Raw genomic sequence first — 26714 nt, forward strand, 5'->3', positions numbered from 1 at the left:
CAAGACAACTTGGAAGTAATCATAAAAAAGCCATTACATTTCCCAAAAAGTTAGGAATAAAACAAAAACGACAAAAAAAGACAGCCATAACAGTGTTATAAGGTTCAAAATGAGTTAATTTGCGTTTCATTTAAATGAATTCAACAGGTCTGTTCAAAACAGACACGATCCAGTCAGAGAAATGAATATCATCCATTAGGAACAGACCCATTCTCAAAGAAAATCACATTATCCTGCAATTTCTCACTTGAGGAAAAATAACCTCATGCACAAAACTGTAAATGAGCCTTACCGAGTCGTTTCCCGTAAATTGCTATGTGTGGATGGTTGACACTAATTTGTAAAACAAACGAAAAATATCCACGCAGAAGTAATTAGCTCAGTGAGATCACTGATCATTAGAGGAAAAAAAACAAAACAAGAAGTTCTACAGCACCCTAGCAAGTGCCAAATATTAAATACAAGATAGCACATTCCCATACAATCCAAAGATTCAAATAAAAGCAGCATCCTGGCAGTGCATCACTCGAGAATGCTTGCATTAGTACAGCTTTGGGCACTCTGTGAAAGCCAAACGAAAAATTCTCAGCACACCAAGCGCCGGCTAAACGTTTGCCTCGTAGCAGCGATTAGCAACGCGAAACAGAATCAAAGAAAATCCAATGTTAGCGGTGGCGAGAATGTGTTAGCTCACGAAAATTTGGATAATGACAGGGAGGAAAATTCTCATTTTCAGACTCCTAAGCAGAATCCGTATAAAAGCTTAGCCATGTAACTACGCTTAACGCGTTCACACGTCTCTATCGATGAGACGGTAAGATTAAAATGCATCCTGCGCAATTTTAAGCAGTGTGCAATCGTTTTATTTTCCCCGTTTGAATATAAAAGGGAATTCGCTGAGCGCAGTACATCCTCCTGGTGTAACGTTCCTCAATTTAGAAAAATGTTTACCTAATTTTTAAAGGTGATCATTGAGCATAATTGCCAATTGGATGGGTGACATGGCACAGAACTGGGAAATATCAAGAAAGTGTAGTATCTGGGTGAATCTCATGAAACCTCAGGGGAACATGCCCAGGTCATATTATTATTATTATTATTATTATGGGATCTCTGCTGAAAAAAAAAAAAAAAAAAAAAATCTCTGCTGAAAAAAAAAAAAAAAAAAGGCTGGTCTTAAGCTCCGTCTGAAAGGCTGGTTTAAGCTAGAAGTAGCTGGTCTCCTAGCCTGGCCAGGCTGGTCAAGCTGGTTTTAGCTGGTTGTGTTGTTTCAGTTGGTCTCTCAGCCTGACCCGCTAAGGAAATAAGATGGTCTTCACTTCAGAACACAAGATCTAGAGGGCAGGGCTGGATCCAGATCCAACTCCTCACACCTTACATTTCCCTAAACCTACCTTACCCCCTGGATCTTGTGTTCTGCAGTGAGGGACTACTGAAGGAAGTGGCTAAAAACCCTCTAAAACCAGCCTGCTGACCAGCTATGACCAACTAAGACCAGGCTGGATGGCCAGCTAAAAACAGCCAACCAGCTTAGGTTGTTTAGCTGTTTGTTTGTTTTTTTCCAGCAGGGATGAAATCAAGAAATTTCCATTTTTATAAAAATGTCAATGCAGTATTTAAATTGGTAATTTTTTTATTACTGTAATTTGAAAAATGCTAGCAACCTTTACACTGATTTTTTTTAAACATGACTGCAATATAGAATTTTGCATTGACATTTTCTTGAAAATCACTTTTTTAATTACTGCAAATTGAAAAATGCTTGCAACCTTTATACAGATTTAGTTTTTTTTAAATCACTGCATTATAGAATTTTTGTGTAAAGCATACTATATAAAATACTGAAGTAATGATAATGTGACAGGAATTCAGAATTAATTTGGGAGACAAAGATGTGCTTTACCATTATTGGTCCTATACATTTTCTTTCCTATATATTTCTTACTGAAATGTGACCTGGACATGCTTTTAGGAATTTCACTTTGATTACTGGGCTACAAAGCAGCCTTGAACCATTCTTACCAGATTTATTCAGAGGCCAGATTCACCAGAAGGAAAGCAAGAAGCTCAGCTAAATCATAGGCCCTACACAGCACATCTCAAATCAGGCAAAGCCTTAACTAGTTCATGTGATGCTCAACAGCGTGAAATAAAAACACTACAAGAATTAATTTTCCACATTGAGGAGAGGGAGGAGTTAACAATTTAGTATGGAGAAAAGACGACATTCTAGAGAATTTGCTCAGCGAGTGCGATGGGACATCACGCGTTACGTTTAAAACCTCAACAGCAAGGTCGACGTCATCTCCGCGTGTCGGCACAGCTCGATTTCAATCTCGACGACTGCTTGAAAAGGCTGCTTGTGCTCTTTGACGAGCAAGAACATCAAATAATGACCGTGACTACAAGTCATCATAATAAGAGAAATCAACTATATCACCACGGCTATAGCACAAAAACCACAAAAGATTACACGTTAAGAGGTTGCACCCAAAATTGGAGCTGTATATCATAGTCGGTCTCAAGAGACTAGAACAAAATGTCACACGTGAAGAATGTCATCACTATAGGAAGACTTCAGACTTCAAATAATCTTGTTCTCTTTGTTTACGGGGCCTCGTTTCGGAAACAGTCACTGAATACGTCGTGTAAAAACACGTTTAAGTCAAAGCAGGCTGATGGAGGATCAACTCGACAGGCCTCGATTCATGAGTCGCGTTAAATATTCTGCAGAAATTCATAATAGTCTCTGATTCCGAACTAATTTGGAGTTTATAAAAAGGAAACCTAAAGACATTAAATAGCTCATCTATAATGAACATCTGTCTGGATTTTTATTTAAAGGGACAGTTCATACGGCAAAAATAAGAATTGTGTCATTTCCATTCAAGTTGTTCTAAACCGGAATGACTTGCTTTTAGTGGAACTGTTTTTTTTTTTCCAAGACAGAATGTCCCTTTTTGGTTGAACTGTCCCTTTAACATTTTTTTTTCAGAGTGTCAAAACTGTAACACGATCGTTTAGCGCAGCGGGACCCGGCGTTGTCGAAACTACTGCCCTGGTATACTTCAATGCAGCGGTTTAATGGTGAGACTCGAATATGCAAACTCGACCAGGAGAGCCAAATATGCAACTTCACAGAAGTTAGGGAAAACGGATGAAATAATTTCCTAATAGGCTGTAATCTTCAGAAACGGCTGTGGCGCTGGGAGAAAGAAAAACTCCCCCCGACCACGGGGCTCCGAAGAACACAAGGGAAGCGAAGTGTTGCACCTCTTCTACTAAAAAGCACACAATCATGGAAAACATGGAAAAAAGTGCTCAATTTTCAAAACATCTGTTTGCATTCTATAAAACAGAACGCTTTAGACACGTGTCACCACACATTTACAAATTCCTTAACAGTTATATAGCCAAACCATAAATTAAACAAAACCTGACAACTTATTATATATAGATAGATATATCTGTCCTTCCCCCTTGTGTCATCCAGAGCCCAATCGAACTGCCATTACAGCGATACACTGCCACGGTCGAGTGTCATGTGGGGAGACCCGTGTTAACGGTCCATAAAAATGGATTCATAAAAGGTTCTCCATGCTACTTTAAACCTGGCGAGTCAGATCATATTCAAGGCTGCAGAGATCCAGGAAGTTGGACGTTTCCACCGAGCCCCGACCGCGCGATCGGCAACTAGCCCCGATGCTAAAAATAGCGCGTTCGATTCTCGTTTTGATTTCCACCGGTTTGCGTCGTCCTGTCCGTGCTAGCTTTGGGTTGACTGTTCGTTCTTGATATATAGGGAAAACAACAAAGTAAGCATTATTCAGATGCCCTGGTTTCCAGGCGATGAGAAGTCATTAAAACAAAAAGCTCATTCACAGAACAAAAAGAAAGAAAATTTATATCACGGCAGATACTGCTCATTTTTCTAAATAAAAAACAACAGAGAAGTTTGTGTCGGTGCATGCATGTAGCAGCATGCAGGTGTGTATGTGTGTATGTGTGAATGCGTGTCCCTCATTATCAGCTCCGTCTGAATATTAAAAACACATCTTGCATCTCCTGAAACTGATCGAATTACTCAAGAGATTAATTTCAAAGCCCTCCGAGAAGGAATATTGACCTCTGGAGAGGTTGTCTGTGTATATATATGTATGTGTGTGTGTGTGCGTGCGTGTGTGTGCGAATACACTCTTAAGAGCAAGAGTGAACAACACCATTCTTTTGAAGGTCTGAGCTACTCGCTGCTTGGTCAGCAGAGCAGAGGGTGAGAGACGACGTCTTATTGGTCAGCGAGAGCATAGATCCACCCATACTACTGGCTGGCTTCATGCCACTGGATCCATTAGACACCTCACTGATGGAGAGAAGAGAAGAACAGACAGAGAGAATGAGTGTATTTTGTGGAAACATTATTCAAACATGCCTACTGGCTAACAGAGCAACAGAAAAAAAGGACAAACAAGAGGCCCGAGCCTAACAAGATTAACAGTGTAATGGTGAACAGATGTAGAATGGAGACAGTCCCGTCTAGGGCTGCATTTTGTCATTTTATTATGCAAGCTAGTGATTATTTTGATAACCGACTAATTTAATCATTATTAAAATGATTAATCAACTATCTGGATAATTTATTAAAAAGTAAATTAAATCAGGTTTAACTAAATTGAACCATTTATTATTTCAGTTCAGCTAATTTAGCTGTTACGACACTTAATTAAATCAACAACTCATAATTCAATTCACATTTAAATGGATAGTTCACCCAAAAATGAAAATTTTGTCATTAATTACTCACCCTCACGTCGCTCCAAACCTGTAAGACAAGGAAAACAAAAATAACGACTTTATTCAACGATTTCTTCTCTTCAGTCTTTCACAAGAGTACCATCACACATGCAGTCCTCGACAGAGACTGACACGGAAGAGAAGAAATTGTTGAATATGGTTATTTTTGTTTTCATTGTGCACAAAAAGTATTCTCGTAGCTTCATAAAATTAAGGTTGAACTACTGATGTCACATGGACTGTTTTATCGATGTCCTCACTACCTTTCTGGGCCTTGAACATGGTAGTTGTGTTGCTGTCTATGCATGGTCAGAAAGCTCTTGGATTTCATCAAAAATATCTTAATTTTTGGTCCGAAGATGAACAAAGGACTTATGGGTTTGAAACGACATGAGGGTGAGTAATTAATGACAGAATTCTAGTTTTTGGGTGAACTGTCCCTTTAAATAAAGCACCATTTTGATGGGACAGCCATTTGTAGTGGCGTCCAAAACCATAAGGGATATTATCAAGTGCACTTATATTCAGTCCCATGATGCACTGTGTACAACTGATGTAAACTCAACATGGCTACAGAATACCCATATTGCACCGAGAGGGTCGTGCTGAATTTATTTCAGCATCTCACCAGAAGATGGTGCCTGCAGCTGAAATATCCACTCAAGCATTTTCCAAACTGCTGGTCCAATGTGAGTACAGTGTAACATTATACAGGTATAAATTTCTTTTTAATTCCTTAGTTTAATTTTTATACGCAGGGGTGCACTTACGTTTTTTAGCCTGGTTCTCGTAAGAGTACTTGGAGATTTGGTTTGTCCTCACATTGCACATAGTGTGTCCTATTAAATATGAAATATTCCTTTTTTGAATTGCCTGAAAAAACCACCTTAAAAAGCATAAAAACTTTTTTGCGACAAATGGGAGTTTTTGCGAAATTGGAAGTGGATGTAATAGAAAAGCAGCTAGTGACCCTCCAGCAGCAAGTCTTGGACACCCCTGGTCTGGTGCACGTTCATATAGAAAAACAATGGAAAAGCAGCACAATAAAATGCAAAAACGTGTCGTGTGAACAGACTCTTAAAAAGCTAGTGAAGAAGTTTCTTTACTCACCCCAATGCTAAAGAGAGTTCCTCCAACTGGGCTTTACGGTCAGGCTGCCCATTCTCAGTGGCCTTCAGCTTATATTCATGGGCCACCTGATTCTCCTTCAATCATGGAAAAAGGTTCAATGAGCTTAGACTGCTCATATGAGAATAAATGAACACTTTGTTATGGGTGTCAGTGTGACTCACCATGGCGATTTCTCGGGTTCTCTTTTTGATCTCCAGCTCTACGTGATCAAGCTCCAGGCTGAGCTGCTCACTGGACACCGCGCCACCTGAAGACCACTTCACTCCAGCCGCAGGCTGAGATGCCAGCGCACACGCCTCCCTCTGCAGGAGCATAGAGTTACTGGCAGCCTGTGTGCGCACGTGAGATGTTTATTAATATTAATGAATGTAAGACAAGGCTGTGCATTGTAAGTCGTGAATTTGGATGGAGATTTCATACACACCTCCATGCCACGGGTCTGCTGACTGATCTGTTGGTTGACTTGCTGGAGCTCAATCTTGAGCTGCTCACGGTCAGGGGCAGACACGGGCAGACTGGCAAAAACACAGGAAATCATCATGTTTTGTATTCTCAAACATTAAATCATACACTATAATCATATACTATAAAAAGCCTATGTTAGATGTGTTTTTTTTTTAAATGTAATATATTTTAAAACATCTAGTACTACCATTATGTCTTGTTTTTGTCATTCATGACAACATTCTGTTTAAAAAAATGAAAGAAAACTTAACATTCTTTAACATTTTTGTTAGTCAAGTGTAAGACATTAGTTTTAGTACCGCTCGCTGAAGTGTCCCTGAGAGTTGATGCTCTGGTGCTGAGGGTATGACGCTCCACCCCATCCACTGTGGTTTCCATACGGATAGTCTGCTGTGAAGAAAAACTCAATTTACCAAAAACAAAATTACATTTCTCCAATTTTTAAACACTACGAAAGTCGGAAAATGCTGTCACATTAGCAAAAATTCAGGACGGAACACCCTGATCCAGCTTGCGTTTCCACCACCATCAGTACTCTTACTTGATGGGCGTGGTAAAGTGCGACAATAAGCAACTCTGCCTCCTTTAGTTAAATGTCAGTTTTAATGAACAATAATTGCCATTATAAAAGTATAAGTACAAATTATAAGTGGCGTATATAAGAGGAAATAAAGACAAAAGCAAACAATTCAGTCCAACGTATGCTCCAAATAAAGCGCTGTACTACAGTAAAGTTCAAAATTCCAGAGGATTCATGAGACCACTAATGCCTGTTAAATATACCCAAAATGAATTGTATCTCATGTTTAATCACTACAGAGACATCAGAGCCAGCGGCAAATGTCAGACAGACTAGTCGAGCTAAGGCTGGTCTATGCGGACACACGAGCACTGAGCGATACATGATCGCCTGGAGCTCGCATCTCCGAAATCGGCATAGCACATTTTTTAAATAGGCGTTATCTTTATAAGCAAACCACAGATTTGAGTTTTAAACAACTACATTCTCACCTGAAAAACTCTTAAAACTACATTTCATGACACAATAACAGTAATATTTTGAAAATAATGCAGATTTTTGGGCAATGACATTTTACAAGTCCACAAGAACAGACAAAGAACGCGTATTGAGAAACGGCTATTGTCTGTGTGAAAATATAAATAAAATACACTGCAATTTTTTTTGTGTTTGCACACTCTGATGTAAATAAGCCCAACAAGCATGAGCAGCATAGCGGAACAAGTAAAGAATGCTTTATCCTCTTGTAGCACGCAGAATGTGCGTGAAGATTCTAGTCAACCAATCAACGTTCTGCAGTGAGTTTAGCTCCATCCTTTTGGTACCCCTTGTTGTGCTAGGTACCCCAACTGAGGGGTACACTATTTTGGTACCACTCACAACTTCTGACAATGGAAACGGACATAATTGCGTACTGTACTGTACTGAACCATAACGCTCAGCAGAAATGAACCATAAGATTTTATTTTTGCCGTTTTTATGCCTATATTTAGGTAGGACAGTATAGTTGGACAGGAAGCGAAGAGGGAGAGAGAGAAAGGGGGTGGGATCGGGAAAGGTCGGCAAGCCGGGATTTGAACTCGGGACTCCCGCAGCGCAACAGCGCAATATGTCAGCGCAATATGTCAGCGCAATATGTCAGCGCAATATGTCAGCACGCTACCCACGAGGCTATTGGCGTCAACATAAACAGACTTTTAAATGTAATTACAACTTTTTATCTCACTATTTTTCCTCAAAATTGCGTTATACAAACTAACATTTGCAACAAATAAAAGTCACAATTGCGAGATATAAACTAACAATTCTGACTTTCTTCTCAAAATTGCATGATACAAACTCACAATAGTGACTTTCTTATAATTGCATGATAAAAAAAACCTCACAAATGCGAGAAAAGTCAGAAATGCGAGATGGACTCACAATTCTCACTTTTTTTCTTGCAAATGCAAGTTTATACCTTGCAATTGACCTTTTTCTTATAATAGTTTGATATAAAATCGCAATTGCGAGTTATGAACTCAGAATTGAGATACAAACTCACAACGGCAAGACACAGTCAGATAAACTCGCAATTCTGACTTTTTCCCCTTGCAAATGCTTTAGATTTTTTTTATATCTCATAAGTCTGACTTTTTTTCTTAGAATTGTGCGATATAAACTCACAACTGCAAGTTATAAAGTCCCATTTTGAAGGGGGAAATAAAGAGACTATTCTGAGAATTAAGTTTATCTCTCACAATTCTGAGAGAAAAAAAAAAATCCGAGTTTACATCTTGCAATTCTGAATTTTTAGTTGAAATTGTGAGATAAGTCGCAATTACCTTTTTTATTTTTTAATCAGTGGCAGAAACAGGCTTTCATAATTTAAGATAAAGTACTAGATATTATAAAGATGTTCAGTCACCTGTCATGGTCATGTGTTTGGAGCCCGAGGCCTGTGAGGATGCTATGGCCTGTACAGGCCCAGTGGTCTGGTAACCCGTTTTAGAGGTACGTGAAATGGCACCAAAAGGAGACACTGTGGGCAGAGGACCAAAGGGAATGATGGGATCGTCGTCTTTGGCTTCCGCAGAGCGCCGCTGGGTGTCCAGTGGAGGTTCACGGAGAACTTTCCCCTCCGCATTCTGTTGTAGGAGAGTACAGGAATAAAATTTGTTATTGATAGTCTTATTTGATGTGTGGAAACAAAGCGCGAGATAGACCACTTGCCATCATCTCCACAGCACTACTGACATCTTTTGGTTTAGCATCCTTGGAGCCAATGTATGATCCTATGGTGTCACATGACCAGGGGGAATACTGCCCAGCATAGTCCGGCTCCCGACTTCCAAAGGCTTTAGAGCCGTCCTCCAAATACTGCAGACATTCAGTATTCAAAAATTAAAAAGAGCAATCTTGAGCACTGTGTTCATGATCCATGAAGGACAGGAGAATGTCGTTTAGGACTCACCTCCCGAGGGTAGTCGTTGGGGAACGGGTGTGTAGGAAGAGTCGGGGAAGCAGCAAAGGGGGGAGGAGAGATGACTTTTCTCTCCTCTAGCTGGACAAGCAACTCTTTGCGTCTGCGATGCAAGTCATCCAGACTGGGCTGAGAGCGATTATACGGGTCCTGCTGGGGGAGAACATATAACTCAGATTTGGAAATTTATATTGATAAACTGAGTTGAGATGGTTAAAGACTCAGGTCAAGTGACTTGGTATACAAACTAATTTACTTCTATCAAGGCTCTTGACTACAGAAATGACACAGGATGTATTGGTTCATAAAATGCTATAACTTTACAATATGTTTTATATGTTAACATTAGTTTATTACATTAATTGGCGTAACCTACCAACGAAAAATAATTCTAATGCATTTATTAATCCTAGCTAATGTTAATTTAATATTTACTAATTCATAGAACTAAACTTGTTAACATTATTCATTAGACATGAGCTGACACAGACTAACATGAAATATGGTGCAATGGTTCCAGTTTCATTCTGAATTGGACGTAACCAAAAACTTCAGTAAAGGGAATTGATTTGTTAACACAGTAACTAATGTCTCGCCACAGACATCACAGAGTCTGATTCAAAACACTAATTCATATGATTTAAAGTGTTTCATAAATAACTTTGACTCAGTAAACCGTTTCTTACGCATCACATGACATCACATGATTATTGCATATTCCATTATCATATAATAATGAAAATGTGTTGTTATATTGTTTTCCTGGTAGAGGTGTGCAATAATGACTGGAACTTTGTCAATAACGATAATTAGAAAATATTTTGCTGAACATGTTATTGTGCTGGTATTTAGACAGGTTTAGGACTGCCATGGACAGCTGACTCCCAAAGCTTTTGATATTATTCATATTCTGTGTGGTGGTTAGTTTGCAGGAGTAACAAATTAAATAAATTTAAATTGATTTTTACTTTTTATTGGCATTTTTATCTTTATAAAGCCATTTTTTCTAACCTAATTAAATGTATTCATTATCTCATGTGTCAAATTCTAAAATTTAAGCAAATTCAAATAGTAAAACACCATAGGGCATTACAAATCAGTGCATCAAAATCTGGCACAAAATCTGCATCTGAAGTGGCATTTAGATGCATTCACACCAACTGTTTAATGCTGGATGTTTTGATGTTTAAAAACAAAAACAAAAAACAAAAACAAAAAACAAACAAAACAGAAAAAAAAAACACTGGAGAAAAAAGGGAAAATATACTTTAAATATAATCCTAAATTCGTTAGTAGGTTGCGACATATCACTGCATGAGTGGGTTGAGTCATTTATTCAACTGATTAAATTCAAATGGTTGATTGATTCAGTAAAGAAACACTGTCTGTGTTGCTCAGAGATACAAAACAGTTCTGCTGTGGTTTTGTTTGTAACTTTACAGCAAAAACAAGAACAGTTATAAAATGCAAGTCACCTAATATTAACTTCTTGTTTATTTAACTTCATTAAATCAATATTGCATTTGCAATTGTACTGATATTTGGAGAAAAACATCACTCTTTGTGTGATGTTAACTAATTCATATGATATAAATACAAAAGACAAAAAAAAAAAACAACAACAACACGGGGACATTTTTGCACCTTGTCTTAAAGTTTGGGGGAATTCTAAATGTATTTTAATAGACTAAATCTCAAAATGTGCTCGCACAGTAGTCTAACTTAAATCTCAGTGTATACGTCCACTCTCTAGGTGTGTTTTTGTTTTTATTTTTTGATAAACACGATAATCGCATATTGTTAAACAATTACAATATTATTGTAGATGATAAATATCGTACACCCCTATTTCTTGGTAGCTTTAAAAATGAAAACAAACGCTATTTAGAACAACTTAAAGTTATATTTTTATAATGATTACACTAAAATCATGTGTTGGAAAGACAGCACTAAATATACTAAAAATGTTAAAATCATGTTCATTAACTAAAACCTAATTTCTAAACAACAAATGTTATAGGCATGCATATCAAGCAAGGGGAACAATTGTTTAGCATGCAAAAACCTTAAGAAGAACAGAACTCACTCCTATGTGGGACCTCATTTGGCTGGGGTGCGGTCCAGCATGATAGTACCCGTCCGGTGGGTATCTGTCTCTGGATGATGCTTCCTGGGGGTGGTACAGAGAACCTGCAGCCCCTCCTGGAGGTGGAGGCATAGCGGCTGGGGGAACATCCAAAGGAACCGGGCTCATCCTAACCAAGTCGTCTCTGGGCGGGGCAAATGGAGGTGGGGGTGCAGGATAATGTCCGTGTCTGCGACTATAATGGGAGGGCGGTGCATATGTGTGGGCTGAGAAAGGGGGGCCAGAGTGGTGGCTCGGATATTGGCGATCTGGGCCGTAACCTGGGTAGGGCTCTGAGTAAGGTGGTACTGCAGACTCGCCCGGGGGAGGCGGATTACGGATGTAGCGGGGCGGGACATACTGTGGAGGCTGGTATGGGTAGGGGTTGCCTGTAAGAACACAAAGGTTATTAGAATTATGACGTGCCAAGACTAATATTCAGTTAAAAAATTTGGTGCAATAAACAGTTTAATTTGAATGAACGGCTTACAAAACATTGGTTTAGATTGTTATGAGTGTTTGCATGCCATCAAGAGTTGTTTTAATCTACTTTCACACTGCAAAGAAAACTGGCCAATTAATAGGATTTGAACTTGGTCACATGCACAGTTTTTCTGCTGTTCCTTAAAACTATGACTTGATGGCACTCATGGACAGTCTATAGACCAGACAATAAAACGTCTGTTTAAAAACATTTACATACTGTTGAAACTGCCTTTCTTCTCTCTGAAAAGCAGGTGCCAGAAACAGAAAGTTATACAGACAAATTAGATAAATTTCTAACCATTATGCACAATAAATTGGAATCACATTAGTTTTACATGGTCATTTTTTTTTTCACTGGCTGATGTTGGATATTTAATTGTTTACGCTCATTTCTGCAATTTTGTCACCATCTAATGCCTACTTAGGGTTAATCTTTAAAATTATTTAATAACACTAATAGCTGTAATCTTGCTTCAGTCGCAAAGAGTTTTTAACATTTCAGTCGAATTGGGTGAACTGGTTCACCCAGTTCACAAAAAACAGCATTTCGAAAGAGTGATTCATTCACAAACCAGACATCACTCCGGCTGAGGCTATGGATTACAGGTAAAAGTGTTGTAAATAATTACAACAGTTTCTTGCACAGACTGATCATTTCACTTCGTAAGACCTCCATATATCATCAGAATACACGGATATTAATTTTGTGCTGCCTGATAAGCTTTTTATGACTCTCAAGTGACAGTAGCCATTGACTTGCATTTTATGAATTAACAATGACCTTTCAGCTTTCAGCTAAAAATCTTTGCTGTTTTATCGAACAATCTTGAATGTAGGGAACTATTTTTGGGGTGAACTATCCATTTAAGCAAATCTCTAAACAAATATCCATTATTCTTTGTGCATTATAATTTTGTGATGCCTGAATTCACTTCCGTTTTTAGCATTTTATTGTTTTATCCGTTTACACAAATAATAAATTTGCAATTTAAACTAAAAAAAATAAAAATAATTAAAAACAGGCCTGATTCCCTTAACAAAAATCTACATATGGATACAGATACCGTAAAATTAAATTACAGTACTTTAAGCACTACTTTTTCTTTATTTTCAAGGACTTCACCAGAGATCTCACTTATCAAACAATAAATATAGAAAATATACTAATAAAACAAAATTGCAAAAATAAAGTGAAGAATTTTACTTGTATAAAAATCTGGCTCTAAACCTCTCTTTTCTTTATTCAAAGTGGATTTAGACACGTATATGGAAAAAAGTTATGTTAATAAAAAAACTGCATCTCTATAGTCATCCTATGTGTCCTCTAAGGTGTAAATGTATTACTTTTCTTTTGTTAACCTGGCAACACATCCCTTAGAACACCCACCGAAGTCCCGTTCTAAACTGAATGATTCACAATCCACACTTCGAAGATCTGACCTGATGCAAAAGATTTGCAAACCCGCTCCGAAGTTCTGATCTTATTCAAATGATTCGCAATCCATGCTCCGAAGTCCCAATCTGAATAATGATTTGCGAACCATCATTTCAGATCAGGACTCTGAGCATGGATTTACAAATGATTCACGAACCCACTCCAAATTACTAAATCAAATGATTTGCAATATGCAAAGTCCCAATCTAAACCAAATGATTCACGATACTGAAGATATTGAAGTTATGCAATATGCGATCCGGTTGGAGCGCTTCAAACAGTGAATCATATTTGCAATGTAATGGTGAATCGCGCTAGTGAATCGCTTGAAAATAAGGATTCAATTCACAAGTTTGAATCCAGCGTTCCAGCGTAAATTACTCACTCAATTGATTCAATTCATCTGTCCCTCTTTTCACATCTTCAGCCATGTTTGCATGACACTGTCAGTGCTACTACTGGCTTAACTCATTAGTTTATGACAATAACTAAAATAAGCCAAAAAAAAAAAGTTTTTTGAACTGCGTAAAATGTATAAAAGGATGTGCTTGTTAAAAAAAAATTAATCATATCTTCTTTAAGTTTAAAGGGATAGTTCACCCAAAAGTAAAAATTCTGTCATTATTTACTGTCCTTCATGCTGTTCCAAACACATAAGACCTTCGTTCGTCTTAGGAACAAAAATTAAGATATTTTTGATGAAATCTGAGAGCTCCCTGAACCTGCATAGACAGCAACACAACTACCACGTTCAAGGTCAAGAAAGGTAGTAAGAAGATCCAGGGTTCCCACACCTTGGTTAACTTCAAATTCAAGGACCTTTCAAGGACTTTCCAGGTTCAATACCCTCATATTCAAGGACCTTTTATGTGGTGACATATTTCAAGTGAGAGCAAGGTTACATCATGTTACTTGTAAGATACATTGTTACAGTTTTCATGTGTCAAAAACACCTATGCAGAAAAAAAAAAAAAAAAAAAAAAAAAAAAATGTTATTCAAATTTCACACCCATATTTGCAATGATTCATGGTAATGTAAATCAAGCAAGCTAGTATGCATATGCCACAAAGTGTTGGCGAAATAACACATTAGCAGATCGGAAGGAATAATATGGCATTTTTTTTCCAGAAAACTCCTTGCACAAAATAAATTTAAGCACTTTTAAGGAACTGTATCAATGTATGTTTATTTTCAAAAACTTTTCAGGACCTTGAATTTTTTTAATTTTTTTTTTCAGATTCAGATTTTTTTCAAACTTTCAAGGATTTTAAGGACTCATGGGAACCCTGAACATCATTAAAACAGTCCATGTGACATCATCTCGGGTTCAACCGTTATGTTATGAAACTACGAGAATACTACGAGAAAAAAAATAAAAAATAAAAAAAAAGGACTACCTTCCTGGGGTTCATGGTATAATGGACTTCTATGGTACCCCAAGTTTGAATTTCCAAAATGTAGTTTAAATGCGGCTTCAAACGATCCCAAATGCGGTTGTAAATGATCCCAGCCGAGAAAGAAGGGTCTTATCTAATGTAATGATCGGTTATTTTCATTGAAAAACTACAATTTTTTTTTTTTTTTTTTTTAATCTCAAACGCTCGTCTTGTCTTGCTCTGCCTGAACTCTGTGTATTCTGGCTCAAGACAGTTAGGGTATGTTGAAAAACTCCAATCGTATTTTCTCCCTCAACTTCAAAAATCATTTAAAAATGATCCTACATCACACCCTTAACAAAAAGGTAAAACAGCGATATAGGGCGATTTTGAAGTTGAGGGAGAACATGAGATGGGAGTTTTTCAACATACCCTAACTGTTATGAACCAGAAAAAAACAGTTCAGGGAGGGTAAGACAAGATGAACTTTTGACATTAAGTATATAAATTATTTTTATGAAAATGACCGATCGTGTCGCTAGATAAGACCTTTCTTTCTCGGCTGGGATCATTTACAGCTACATTTGGGGTCGTTTGAAGCCACATTTAAACTGCATTTTGGAAGCTCAAACACCATACTTCACTATACATCCACTATATGGAGAAATGCTGAAATGTTTCCTTAAAAAGCGTAATTTCTTTACGACTGAAGAAAGACAAACATCTTGGATGACAAGGGGGTGAGTACATTATCTGTACATTTTTGTCCTGGAAGTGGACTTCTCCTTTAATGACAGAATTTTCGTTTTTGGGTGAACTATCCCTTCAACAAATTAGCCTAGTTTACTTCAATTGGTTGGTCAGCAGTATCCAGCATTCTTTCTTTACATCTTTTTTTTATATGACCTGGACACAGTATTTTATGAAAACTTCTTAAACAGTTTTGTATTTAAATCAATCTTGCATCTTGCAAGCAGAGGAGCAGCTTCATAATCTGTTCAAACAACTATCCATATGAGCAAATCTAATCACCTGTCGGGTACTGAACATCATACTGAGATCCTGAGGGAGGAGGTCTGGCTGGCTCTGGATAGAAGAGCTCGGGCTGCTGTTGTGGATACATCTGTGGTGCACCTCTGGGCACGACTGGCACCTGCTTGGGCATGGGTAAGTGATCCGCCCTGGGGTGAGGCACAGGGTGGGGTGTCAGGGCCAAGCTAGATTTATCCAAACTTAAGAGAAATAAGAAGTAGAAATGAGTCAGTGGTAACATGTTGCTCCTTCCTGTTAAAGCGAAACCTATTAAGCACAACTTCTCACTATCTCAGCACTTTTGCAGTCAGATACTCTAGTCATAAAAGCAGAGAACGAGAAGTCAAAATGAGAAGCAAAGGCTTACGAGTCGGGTGGCGACCCAGGAGCACTCAGGCTAGTGGCATCCATCTTGGGCTTGAGTAAGAGGTCATATGTGGAATGGTCTGTGCCTCTGGGGATGAGCTGGGGAAGAGGGCCTCCGTTGGTAAGGGCAGAGCCCTTTCGCCCAGGCTCTAGCGGGACCACCTCATCAGGCAGCAGGCCAGGAGTGCAAGGCACTCGTGCAGCAAGACGTTTGTTCATTTTACGATACCTGCAGAGTGAACAACAAATGAGATTCTGACTATTAAGCAAGTTTGTGGGTTAACACTTACCAGACATGTAAGATGTTACAACGGCACTCACTTTTCCAGCTCCTCCTGTGAATGGGCGAAGGTGCAGCTAGCTCCTCTGGGACAGCCTCCTTTCTGCTTCATGTCTCTGCACATGTACGTCTTGTATTTGCTGTGCTGGGGTGGCTGCTGCGTGTCGGCACCCTTCTTGCTGTGATTCTGAATGAAGTCCACCAGGCCGTGCACTACCGTCTTTACCGCCACCAGTCCCTTCTCCAGCTGCTCCCAGGTTGGAGGAGGAGCATCTGAATAGAGATGAATCAAAGCAAAACTGATCACAGAACTGCTGCAGATTTTACTAATTCATTCCAAGGGTGGGATTCTTGTAACAAACCTGGACTGGGGTCAATGTTAGCGAGCAGTTCTAGGTGAGGTCTCAGCCTGTTGAGATTGGCAGGGTCACCTGTCCTCTGCAGTGCGATGGTCAGCTCCTGCACACTCTGAGCAAACGACGCTGGGGTCTGCAACTGAAAAACAAACAGTCATATTCCTTTTATCCACTACTCCAAAACAGTAGCATTTATGCCATTTAAAAGAGTGCAGGAAATCCTCAAGCTGTGCAAACAGACACTTGTTATACCTTATCAATGATGGACTGCATGTGGGACTTGTGAGACTGGTCTCCATACAGCAGAGAAGACCACTGATCGGGGGCGATGCGGAGCCCTCCCTCCATTGCGATTTGAACAATCTGAGAATCATGTTCCCGCCGAAGTGCCTCATATGTGCGGAACTCCTCTTTCAACTGCATTAGTGATGAATCCTCATCCCGCTTTGTCACCTATGATACATAAGAGATTCAACTGAAAACTACAGCTGTTAACGTTATTGCGAATAAGCTGTTGACAGAGTTCGTACAGACACTGTAAAATGAAATTCCAGGATTTTTTAAGGACTTTGTTGCAAACTACATGCACTAGATGCAAAGCATCACTACTGAAGCATTACAAAGGATGCTTCACTTTTACTATAGTAAAACCAGTTCATTTTCCTAAGGAATTTGTATGTGTGTGTACTTTTTTCTTTCTTTTGTTTTTATAACTGTCCTGCCTTTATGGTTTGATGTTTACTACTGTATTGGGGGGGGACGAGAGAAGTCTCTTTGAAATCCTGATCTAAAACAATTGATTCACGCTCCGAAGTTCCGATCTAAACCAAAAGATTCACAAACCGGCTTCAAAGTTCCAATCCCCAATGAAAGATTTGCGCTACGCAATTTGAAGTCCTGATCTAAGTCAAATGATTTGTGAAACCACTCCATAGTTTAACCAAGGTATTTGTAGTAAAAATGTGGTTATACAAAAAAAAAAAAAAACAAACAAAAAAAACAAACATTGTTTCAATTTTTACTATAGTAAAACCATGATTATTTTTCTTAAGGTATTTGTATTTGTGTATACTTTGTCTTTCTTTTGTTTTTATAACTGTACTGACTTAATGGTTTGATATTTTCTACTGTTTAATAACAAAAAAAAAAAAAAAAAAATAAAATAATAATAATAATAATAATAATAATAATAATAATAATAATAATACAAACTCACTCTGAAACCCTAAACTGAATCAAATGATTCACAATCCATGCTCCGAAGATCCGATCTGAAGCAAATGATTTGCGATGCACACTCTGAAGTCCTGATCTGAATAATGATTTGCGAACCATCATTTCAGATCAAAACTCTGAGTGCAGAGTATGAATCATCTGACTTAGATCGGAACCTTGCATATCACAAATCAATTCGCGCATCACGACTCATTTGATTTGAATCGTTCAATTTGCAAAATGATTCACAAATCTGTTGCAATCTAAAATCAAATGAATTGCAATACAATCCCCAATCTAAGTCAAATGATTTGTGAAACCACTCCAATGTCCCGATCTACATCAAATGATTTGTTATCCACGCTCTGAAGTTCTGATCTGAATAATGATTTGCGAACCATCATTTCAGATCAGAACTCAGAGTGCGGAGCGTGAATCATTTGACTTAGATAGGAACTTTGCGTATCACAAATCATTCGATTTGAATTATTCAGTTCGCAAAATGATACACGATCCGATTGAAGCGCTTCGAAACAGTGCATCATTTTGTGACGCAATGGTTTAACTGATTCAGTTGCAAAAAGCTCTGTTTAACCCATCACTATGCTTTTTAAAAATCATCACAAGCGATGCTGAAATTCAAAAATCAATGGTTCTTTTAATTTGTTCTGTTTTTTGCTAGTGAATTGCTTGAATGAATGATCATGAGTTTGAATCAATCAGAGCTGTTTCAGCATAAATGACTCACTCAATTGATTTGGTTCATCTATTCCTCTTTTCGCATCTTCAGCCTTGTTTAGGACTATTACTGGCTCAGCTCGCTAGTTTTCTGACATTAACTACAACAAGCTAAAAAGGTATGATGTTTTTGGAATTGCGTGAAAAGTTGTGTGCTTACTGAAAAAAATGCAACACTTATTTCATAGATACACTCTCTTTTATTAATTGAAGCACTTTTCAAGTACCTCTTCTGGAATATTTTCAAGGGTTTTTTCAGGCCTTAAATTTCAAAAAGTCAAATTCAAGTACTTCAATCACTTTAAGCACCTTGTACGAACCCTGTGTTGAGGTGATGAAAAAGTTAATTTGCACATCAAGAGCATAATTTGTACCCAACAGGGCTGAATAGGAATTAGACAAAAAAAACCCTCATAAGATAAGCATCTCATAAGATGCTTGCTAAAAGTCGAGATAAGATCAAGTGCACAATAAAGGTCACCTACCTTAAAGCAGGAGGCACGGTAGAGGAGCTGAACTACATGTCCAATACTGGTTTTGGAGGCCTGAGGAAATCTTGGTTCCAGTCTCTGGACCACAAAGAGGACCAGAACCTTCCTGGAAAGAGCAGATCCGTCTTCCAAGGCCAGCAGCACCAGTTTTAGTGCCTCCTCCTGCATGGCTGTAGATAAAAAAAAAAGGCAGACAATATATATAAGACACTAGAACTTTCACAAGACTGAATTTTTGCAATGACCATTTGTGTTGGTGTGAACAGGCTTTTAAAGTGTCATCTTACCTGGGCCCAGGAATTGGCAGCCTCTGGCTCTGACAGCAGCCCACAGGTTGGAGGAGAGCTGCTGGGGGTTTTGGTGCTGCAGAATGAGCTCAGTAACAGTTCTTTCGCCCAGAGAACGGGCCGCTCGCATGGCCCTGACCCGACCTTCCTCTTCTACAAGCTGACAGTGCACCAGAGTCACCAGCTTCCTCTGCATGGGGCGGCTCAGCATGCTCTGAGCAGCATTACTCAACCCCACTCCTAGATACCAGCAAAATTATACAATCGATCAATTGGCCATGCCCCTTATAGCTGCTTCACGTTGAAATGAAAATTCACCCTATTTTCTAAATGTATCTTATTGATTTGTCCAAATAGGTTTCATATTTTAAAAACAAATTGTGAAGCTGCATTTTTAATCAAAATATCATAACTCAATCTTCTGGTGAAATGAAAAATGACTTCTCTCTAGTGACATGCAGGGCTTCTCCAATCATTTAGTCTGTTTCAACTAGATGAACACATTGTGGAAGAAAAGATCCGTCACAAATTTCCATTACATGGCGACTTTAAAGCAGTGATGCACCGTAATTTCAGCAACTGAAATGTTTAATGCTGAAATGGCAAAAAATGTATCTTTTTTTTCCTTCAGAAGACTAAAATCACTGACCGAAACATTGATGTTTAATTAGTGCTTGTCCGTTGGCACCCTCTAACCATGTCAGCAACTATTTCTTTTCCACACCATGAGTAACCATGTCAGCTGTGTCGACGCTAGCAATTTCAATCAACCTTCATTTTAATGTTTTCGGTTGATGCATGAACAAAAATTCAATAAATTATTTGTAGCGAGTATCCAATCCAAAAATTGCAATACGTTTTGTATTATGTACTATATAAAAAAAGTCTTAGCTTTTAAATGGTCAATTTTAAAATGAAATTTACTATAAATATCTTTGTGACACTTTCTGTGACTCTTTGCAGCTGCCTCAGTTTATGTGCCACATGAGCAGATCATCTCTTCCTTTTTGCTACTAGTTATAGCACAAAATAAATATGAACGAACACCAGAAGGTATGTTGATAGAACTCAAAAAGTATTGTGTAATGTAATCACTCAAATCAGCAATTCAACCACAGAAAGATGATGTCACGTAATGTAATTTACCTCAGAAAAGCCATTCAGTATCTATAGCTCACTAGTTAGCCAGAAAAAGAAAAAACTCTAAAGAGGAGCATTTTGCTAAATATATGCACTACTTTACATATTCAACATAATTTTACATAAACGCTACGTGATATCTTCATTATTTAATGGATGATTGAATTATGAAAAGTTGACATGAAAACTTACATTTACAAACACTGTATTGTACACTCTACATATAAAGTCATATACACAGTCATTATCAGTATAAAACTAATGTGAAATTGAAATGTTTGTATAAAACTCAGCATTTATTATTTAAATGTCGAATATTAATTTAATTAGCAGATTATTAAATTCATTTTATTTTGAGCATCATGAAATTTTTTATCTAAATGTTAAAAAAAATCTACTGAGTTGCATGACTACTTTTAAGAGCATGTCGGTTACCTCGTGCACTGCTGAGGGGTTTGAGGTAGAGGGCCAGCTCCTCAACACACTGCCGTGCCTCATCATAATGCTTGGTGTCCTCTGGACACGTAATGAGTGCCACAGGTTGCTGTTTGGGCACCTGAGAAAAAAGACAAATTAAATAAAGCACACACAGTGACAGATTTGAAAACTTTGGTTATGCTTAGGGCTGCACTATTAAGGGAGACGACCACACTACCGCAGTGGCAGAGTGCTACCACTGTGTCAGGATACCACAGATGGTGGTGTGTAAAAAATAAAATGATAGTAATAACTGCACACAAGTTCAGTACAAAGCTTTGTTTACAAAAGAAATAACACTTTAGCAACTAACTATTGTGAATATGGAAACACTTGGATTTGTGCTGAACGAGGGGTACGTGAGCCCATAAATTTATGTTGGCTTTGTATTCTGTCTTGTGATCTGGTCACCGGATTCCTCACAAATGGAAAACTGGACTACACATGGAATCACTCGTTTCTCTTCCCAAACAATCACTCACATCTTACCCTTAGTCTATTTTGCAGGGTATTTATTTAGGCTATGTAAGCGTTTATTAGTGAATTTTACTGGTTACAACATGTTTGCAGGCTTCAAAAATATTTTGTTTTTCACTCTTTATCTCACTTCATATTTGATTTTAACACAGTTTTTTTTATTCATTAGTAAGTGAAGGGGTGTCAATTTTATATGTATAGTGTAATCCACACATACCTTTAATTTACTTTGTAGATTAAATGTCTTGCTCATGTGAAAGATAAGATCGCTCTTCTGAACTTTAATTATTGGCAGTTACTTTGGAATATCATGAAAAATATGAAATCATTAAAGAGAGGACTGCTTGTTTCCCCTAGCAAACAGCAGACCAGGTGTATACATTTATCCATGTTAGGAAACATAATTAAACTTGGCTTAGTTTGGCTGAAACTTGACTGAAATTGTGTGTAATTTACATTGCTTGCTTTGTTCAAGCACAACAAATTGTTTAAATTTTAATACAAAATAATACTGTATGTAAGGGAAAATCCACAGATTATACACACAGTATTCCGCAAGCTTTAACTCAAGAAGTAGTTTGGAAGAATGAAATAATGTTTACAGGAAAGGAAAACCAGGCTTATATTGAAATCCTCTGACATTTTACTTTACAAATCCTCATTTTGCTCTGCTCTCTCCTCTGCACTTCCATGTTCATCCTTTCTCATCGGAGCTTACACTATGCCTACGTGACTAGAATGACTAGAAGCCATTTTATTGATAAATATCATGTTGGTAGCACTGACCAGTTTTGTGTGCTCCTGAATGTTTTTGTGTGTGCATACTCTGATATCTGATCTCTATGAGAGAGTGATGCATGTTCATGTCTTTCAGTGCAGCAAATTAAACTGACAAAAACTAAACCAAAACACAGCAAAACCACCAGTGGCTTTGCCACAGTCTGTTATGCTACTCAGTAAACATGCTTGAAATGCCTCACCTGACCCCCGACCAGCTGTAGCAGGGCCGAGTTGACGGGCAGCTGTTCGATGTCAGTGTTGATGGCCGTCTGGTCAAAAGGACAAGCCTTGCGGTGCAACTTGTTGAGGCACATCTTGCAAACAGTGTGGCCACAACCCAGACTGATGGGCCGGCGCACAGTCTCCTCGAACGTCTGGGTGCATATGGGGCACAGTAAAAACTCTGTCCATTGTGGAGCTTGTACAGGCATCGTAGCAAGGTTGTTCTACATGTAAACAAGAGTTGGGGGGGTTGTCTTGGGTGTGTGTGCGGGTGTATGCGTGATTGGGCGTGTCATTTAACAAAAAGGGAATAATAGATGGGGGAAAAAAAAAAAGAAAGATTCCACTGGAATCAAAAAATCTTCTGAACACAGGAGTTCTTAAATAAGTTCACACGTCCCGGGTGATCATCACATGGTGTGAAACCTGAAACCTGGAACAAAAGAGATGCAGCTGATGAATAATCTGACAAATATGGAAATTAGAAAACAGTCTATCTTTAGTGGTGGCTTCACATAATGCACATTAAGCAACACAATTATGCAGTAAGATACAGGAACTGACTGGTGTATTGTAGATCAGCCACGTTTGGCAGCTGTTGCAACCCAAACAAAAAAAGAAAACAAAAACACTACAGTTTAAACATTTATTATAAGAATAAATTGTTTAAACCCTATTGAGGGAGGGGCATTAACTTTTTTTTTTCCATGCACGTGTCAATTTTGAGATTTTGGGCTATTCTGCTTCCATAAGATGTATTCTTCTGGACTAACAGTAAGAAAACATCCAAAATACACAAGTTTTTATTTTATTATACTCCATGTATTTGCATCTATAGATTTCAAAGACATTACAAGACATTCTCTCAAAATGATTTTTTCCCCTCAATTCTCAGACAAACACTTTCACTTCAGCGGCACTTACTCCAAAACTTCTGTAGGGTTTCAAAAAGTAGTTTGATCATGTATAATTTACCAGAAAATATTTTTTACCCCTGGCAGATATTTTCTGATTTGTGAATTTATCCAATATCCTCTCTGTAAAAAACTTTAACTGTATTGTCAACTAAATGAAACAAGAATTGTGAACCTTGCTTCTACCCAATGTTCAGATTTCAGTTCTGGTCACCTATACTAATTAGTGCATATTTAATCCGATCATGCTTAATTAGCATATTTAAACATAACATTTCGGAAAACATATAACATTAAATAGTCATATATGGGGAAAATACGGTGATTTCTATAAGTTAAAATTGTTAGCCTAGTCACCTGTGGTGTTTTGCCTCAAGTAAACAGGCTACCCACAGCTGCTAACTCATCTGTCAATAAACTCAACCTCATATAGTTTGAGCAATTTTTAATGTATAAGCATTACATAAACTCGTATGTACATGACTGATAGCAACATGTTAAAATTAACACCATTTACCTACCGAAAATAAACCAAAATGGTGAAGTTTCATATTGTTCTCCGCTGTCGATCTCCATTAGCTATCGAGCTAACACAATACTCACTGGCTCCTGTCTCTATCAATACGCTAATAGCAAATACACCGTCTTAATTTCTTACAAGGATTTCGAGTATAGATAATGAGCTAAACAGACTACAAAAGACATTTTTGCACAATTCCTAATGTGTGCGGTGAAATGATCGTAAGACGCATGATGAAGGCGAAATATGCGATCTTACGGGATATCTGTTCGGGCTAAACCACAAGAGATCCCGCGATTATGTAACACAGCAACCGCTGAACCTGACCAAAACACTCGATCTTTATCCACCACACAGTCAAAACACTGTTGCGGAAACATGGCAAGTGGTAAGAATAGATGCAAATACACAATCACGTGGATTACTGTAAATAGCTATTTTTGTAAGCGGAGGCCCGTGTAAACACAGCATTCAGTTTAGCTAACGTTACCTAAGCTAATGAGCTAAGTTACACTGGCTACCGAATTGCTATTTCAATCGAATACACAGCTGAAATCCACATTGCTGACAAAGACAACGCCAAAACCGGCATATGGCACGAACTAGCCACCAATTAAACCCCAAACCTGACTGAAAACACGAAAAATAGCTCAAACTAAAGATACACAAGGCTAGCCGGGCGGCTAAACGCTGCAAACGTGCTATCAGATTAGCCGTTAGCAGCAGTGTGCGGTCCACACCCAGAAACGAACACATAATGCACGTAAAATGCGCTGTTCTGCAAACCACAAGCGCGAAATAATAAATGCACACTCACTCACTCATTCTTACTGTGTATCGGCTATCTTCATCTTTTCTTAAGAAATCGCTTGATTATTTCCTCGGTCGCCATGTCGACCGTTATAAGGGATTGCCGAAGTAGTTCGGGAGTTCCTCGCGTAAAACTACCAGCAACCAGCAGTTAATCGAGGAAGACAAGAAACTGTTGAGTACCGGGGCGCCTCCTCTGGTGGAGCAGCGCCGCTACATTCGGGCTCATGGTGAAAACACACCATGCTATGGAAACTCATTTCCGGCATATAGGAAAACAATGCTTTGATAAATCGTAAGTGTGATACAAAATTCTAAAAGGCTACAGTTCTGACGTAATAACTCATATTTCCAAGAGTATAAGTGGAAACTATGACATAAAACTTCATAATAATGGGATGGAAGTTAAAATTCTGACACTAATTTTGCATAAAACTCATATTTATGAGATGAAAGTCAAAATTATGACGTGAAAAGACAAAATGATGGTATAATTCATATTTATCAAATAAAAACAAAAAATTATGACAAAAAGGCAAAATGACACACTAAGTCAAATTTATTAAATGAAAATGGGAAATTATGACATAAGTCATAATGAGCACATTAAAGTCATATTTATCAAATGAAACAGAATTTTGATATAAAAAAAATCATAGTTATTACATAAGTAAAAATTATGACAAGTCATTTATAAGATAAAAAGAATATTATGACATGCTAAATCAAAATTATGATGTAACAAGTCATATTTCTGAGATTATAAGTGAAAACTATGACATAAAATGTCATAATTATGGGATGGAAGTTAAAATTCTGACATTAATTTTGCATAAAACTCATATTTATGAGATGAAAGTCAAAATTATGATGTGAAAAGAGAAAATGATGGTATAATTCATATTTATCAAATGAAAACTGAAAATTATGACAAAAAGGCAAAATGACACACTAAGTCAAATTTCTTAAATGAAAACTGGAAATTATGACGTAAGTCGTAATAAGCACATTAAAGTCATATTTATCAAATGAAACAGAATTTTGATATAAAAATCATAGTTATTACATAGTCATTTATAAGATAAAAGAAAATTATGACATGCTAAGTCAAAATTATGACGTAACAAGTCATATTTCTGAGATTATAAGTGGAAACTATGACATAAAATGTCATGATTATGGGATGAAAGTTAAAATTCTGGCATTAATGATGTAATGATGAAATACTAATTCATATTTCTGAAATGAAAATGAAAAATTATGACAAATAAGGCAATTTATTAAATGAAAAGTGTAAATTATGACAAGTCATACTGAGCACATAAAAGTCACATTCATAAAATGAAAGAGAATGTAGATATAAAAATCACAATTACTACATAAAAATAAAAATTATGGCGTAAGTCATTTATGAGATAAAAAGACAAAATTCTGACATAAAAGTCATACTTAAGAGACAAAAGTCAAGACATAAAGTCACAATTATGACATAAACCGATTAAATTATGATATAAAGTCATACTTATGATATGGGGAAAAAGAGATATTATGATCTAAATATAATATGATCTATAATTATCATATATAAATATATGATCTATAATTATGACATAAAAAATATCAGCTTTCTACTTTTTAGTGATGACTTTTTATGTCATAATTATGATTTAAAACATGATTTTTTTTTCTAATATGGCATAAATGAGCTTCTATATGAAACTTCTGCCAAATCTCAGTACAAAGACAAGCACAAAAATGTGAATGCATATAAACGTGAAAAATTAACTGAACTGAAACATGCAAAAACATATAAATTGG

At 37.4% G+C, this 26714-nt stretch overlaps 1 protein-coding gene across 9 annotated transcripts; it reads right to left on the reverse strand.

The window, feature by feature from the left end:
- Positions 1 to 1150: 1150 nt before the first annotated feature.
- On the reverse strand, positions 1151 to 25066 carry rc3h1b (ring finger and CCCH-type domains 1b). 9 transcript variants are annotated; one of them, XM_051132227.1, is made up of 19 exons: positions 24908 to 25066; positions 22631 to 23085; positions 21132 to 21252; positions 19557 to 19796; positions 19264 to 19439; positions 17078 to 17278; positions 16832 to 16964; positions 16511 to 16742; positions 16191 to 16418; positions 15824 to 16023; positions 11455 to 11882; positions 9360 to 9518; positions 9119 to 9265; positions 8814 to 9033; positions 6687 to 6777; positions 6347 to 6437; positions 6084 to 6251; positions 5902 to 5996; positions 1151 to 4360 (listed from the first exon to the last, which is right to left on the reverse strand). In XM_051132227.1, the coding sequence occupies exons 2-19, from the start codon at positions 22859 to 22861 to the stop codon at positions 4198 to 4200; spliced, it is 3324 nt and encodes a 1107-aa protein (XP_050988184.1). In that variant the 5' UTR covers positions 22862 to 23085; positions 24908 to 25066; the 3' UTR covers positions 1151 to 4197. The 9 variants fall into 9 exon arrangements, with proteins under 9 accessions (XP_050988184.1, XP_050988200.1, XP_050988216.1 ...); XM_051132243.1 differs by having other exon boundaries at positions 9143 to 9265; positions 9360 to 9521; XM_051132259.1 differs by having other exon boundaries at positions 6084 to 6224; positions 6687 to 6774; positions 9360 to 9521.
- Positions 25067 to 26714: the final 1648 nt, after the last annotated feature.

Source organism: Labeo rohita, chromosome 2 (genome assembly GCF_022985175.1).
Source record: "Labeo rohita strain BAU-BD-2019 chromosome 2, IGBB_LRoh.1.0, whole genome shotgun sequence".
Classification (NCBI taxonomy): Eukaryota; Metazoa; Chordata; class Actinopteri; order Cypriniformes; family Cyprinidae; genus Labeo; species Labeo rohita.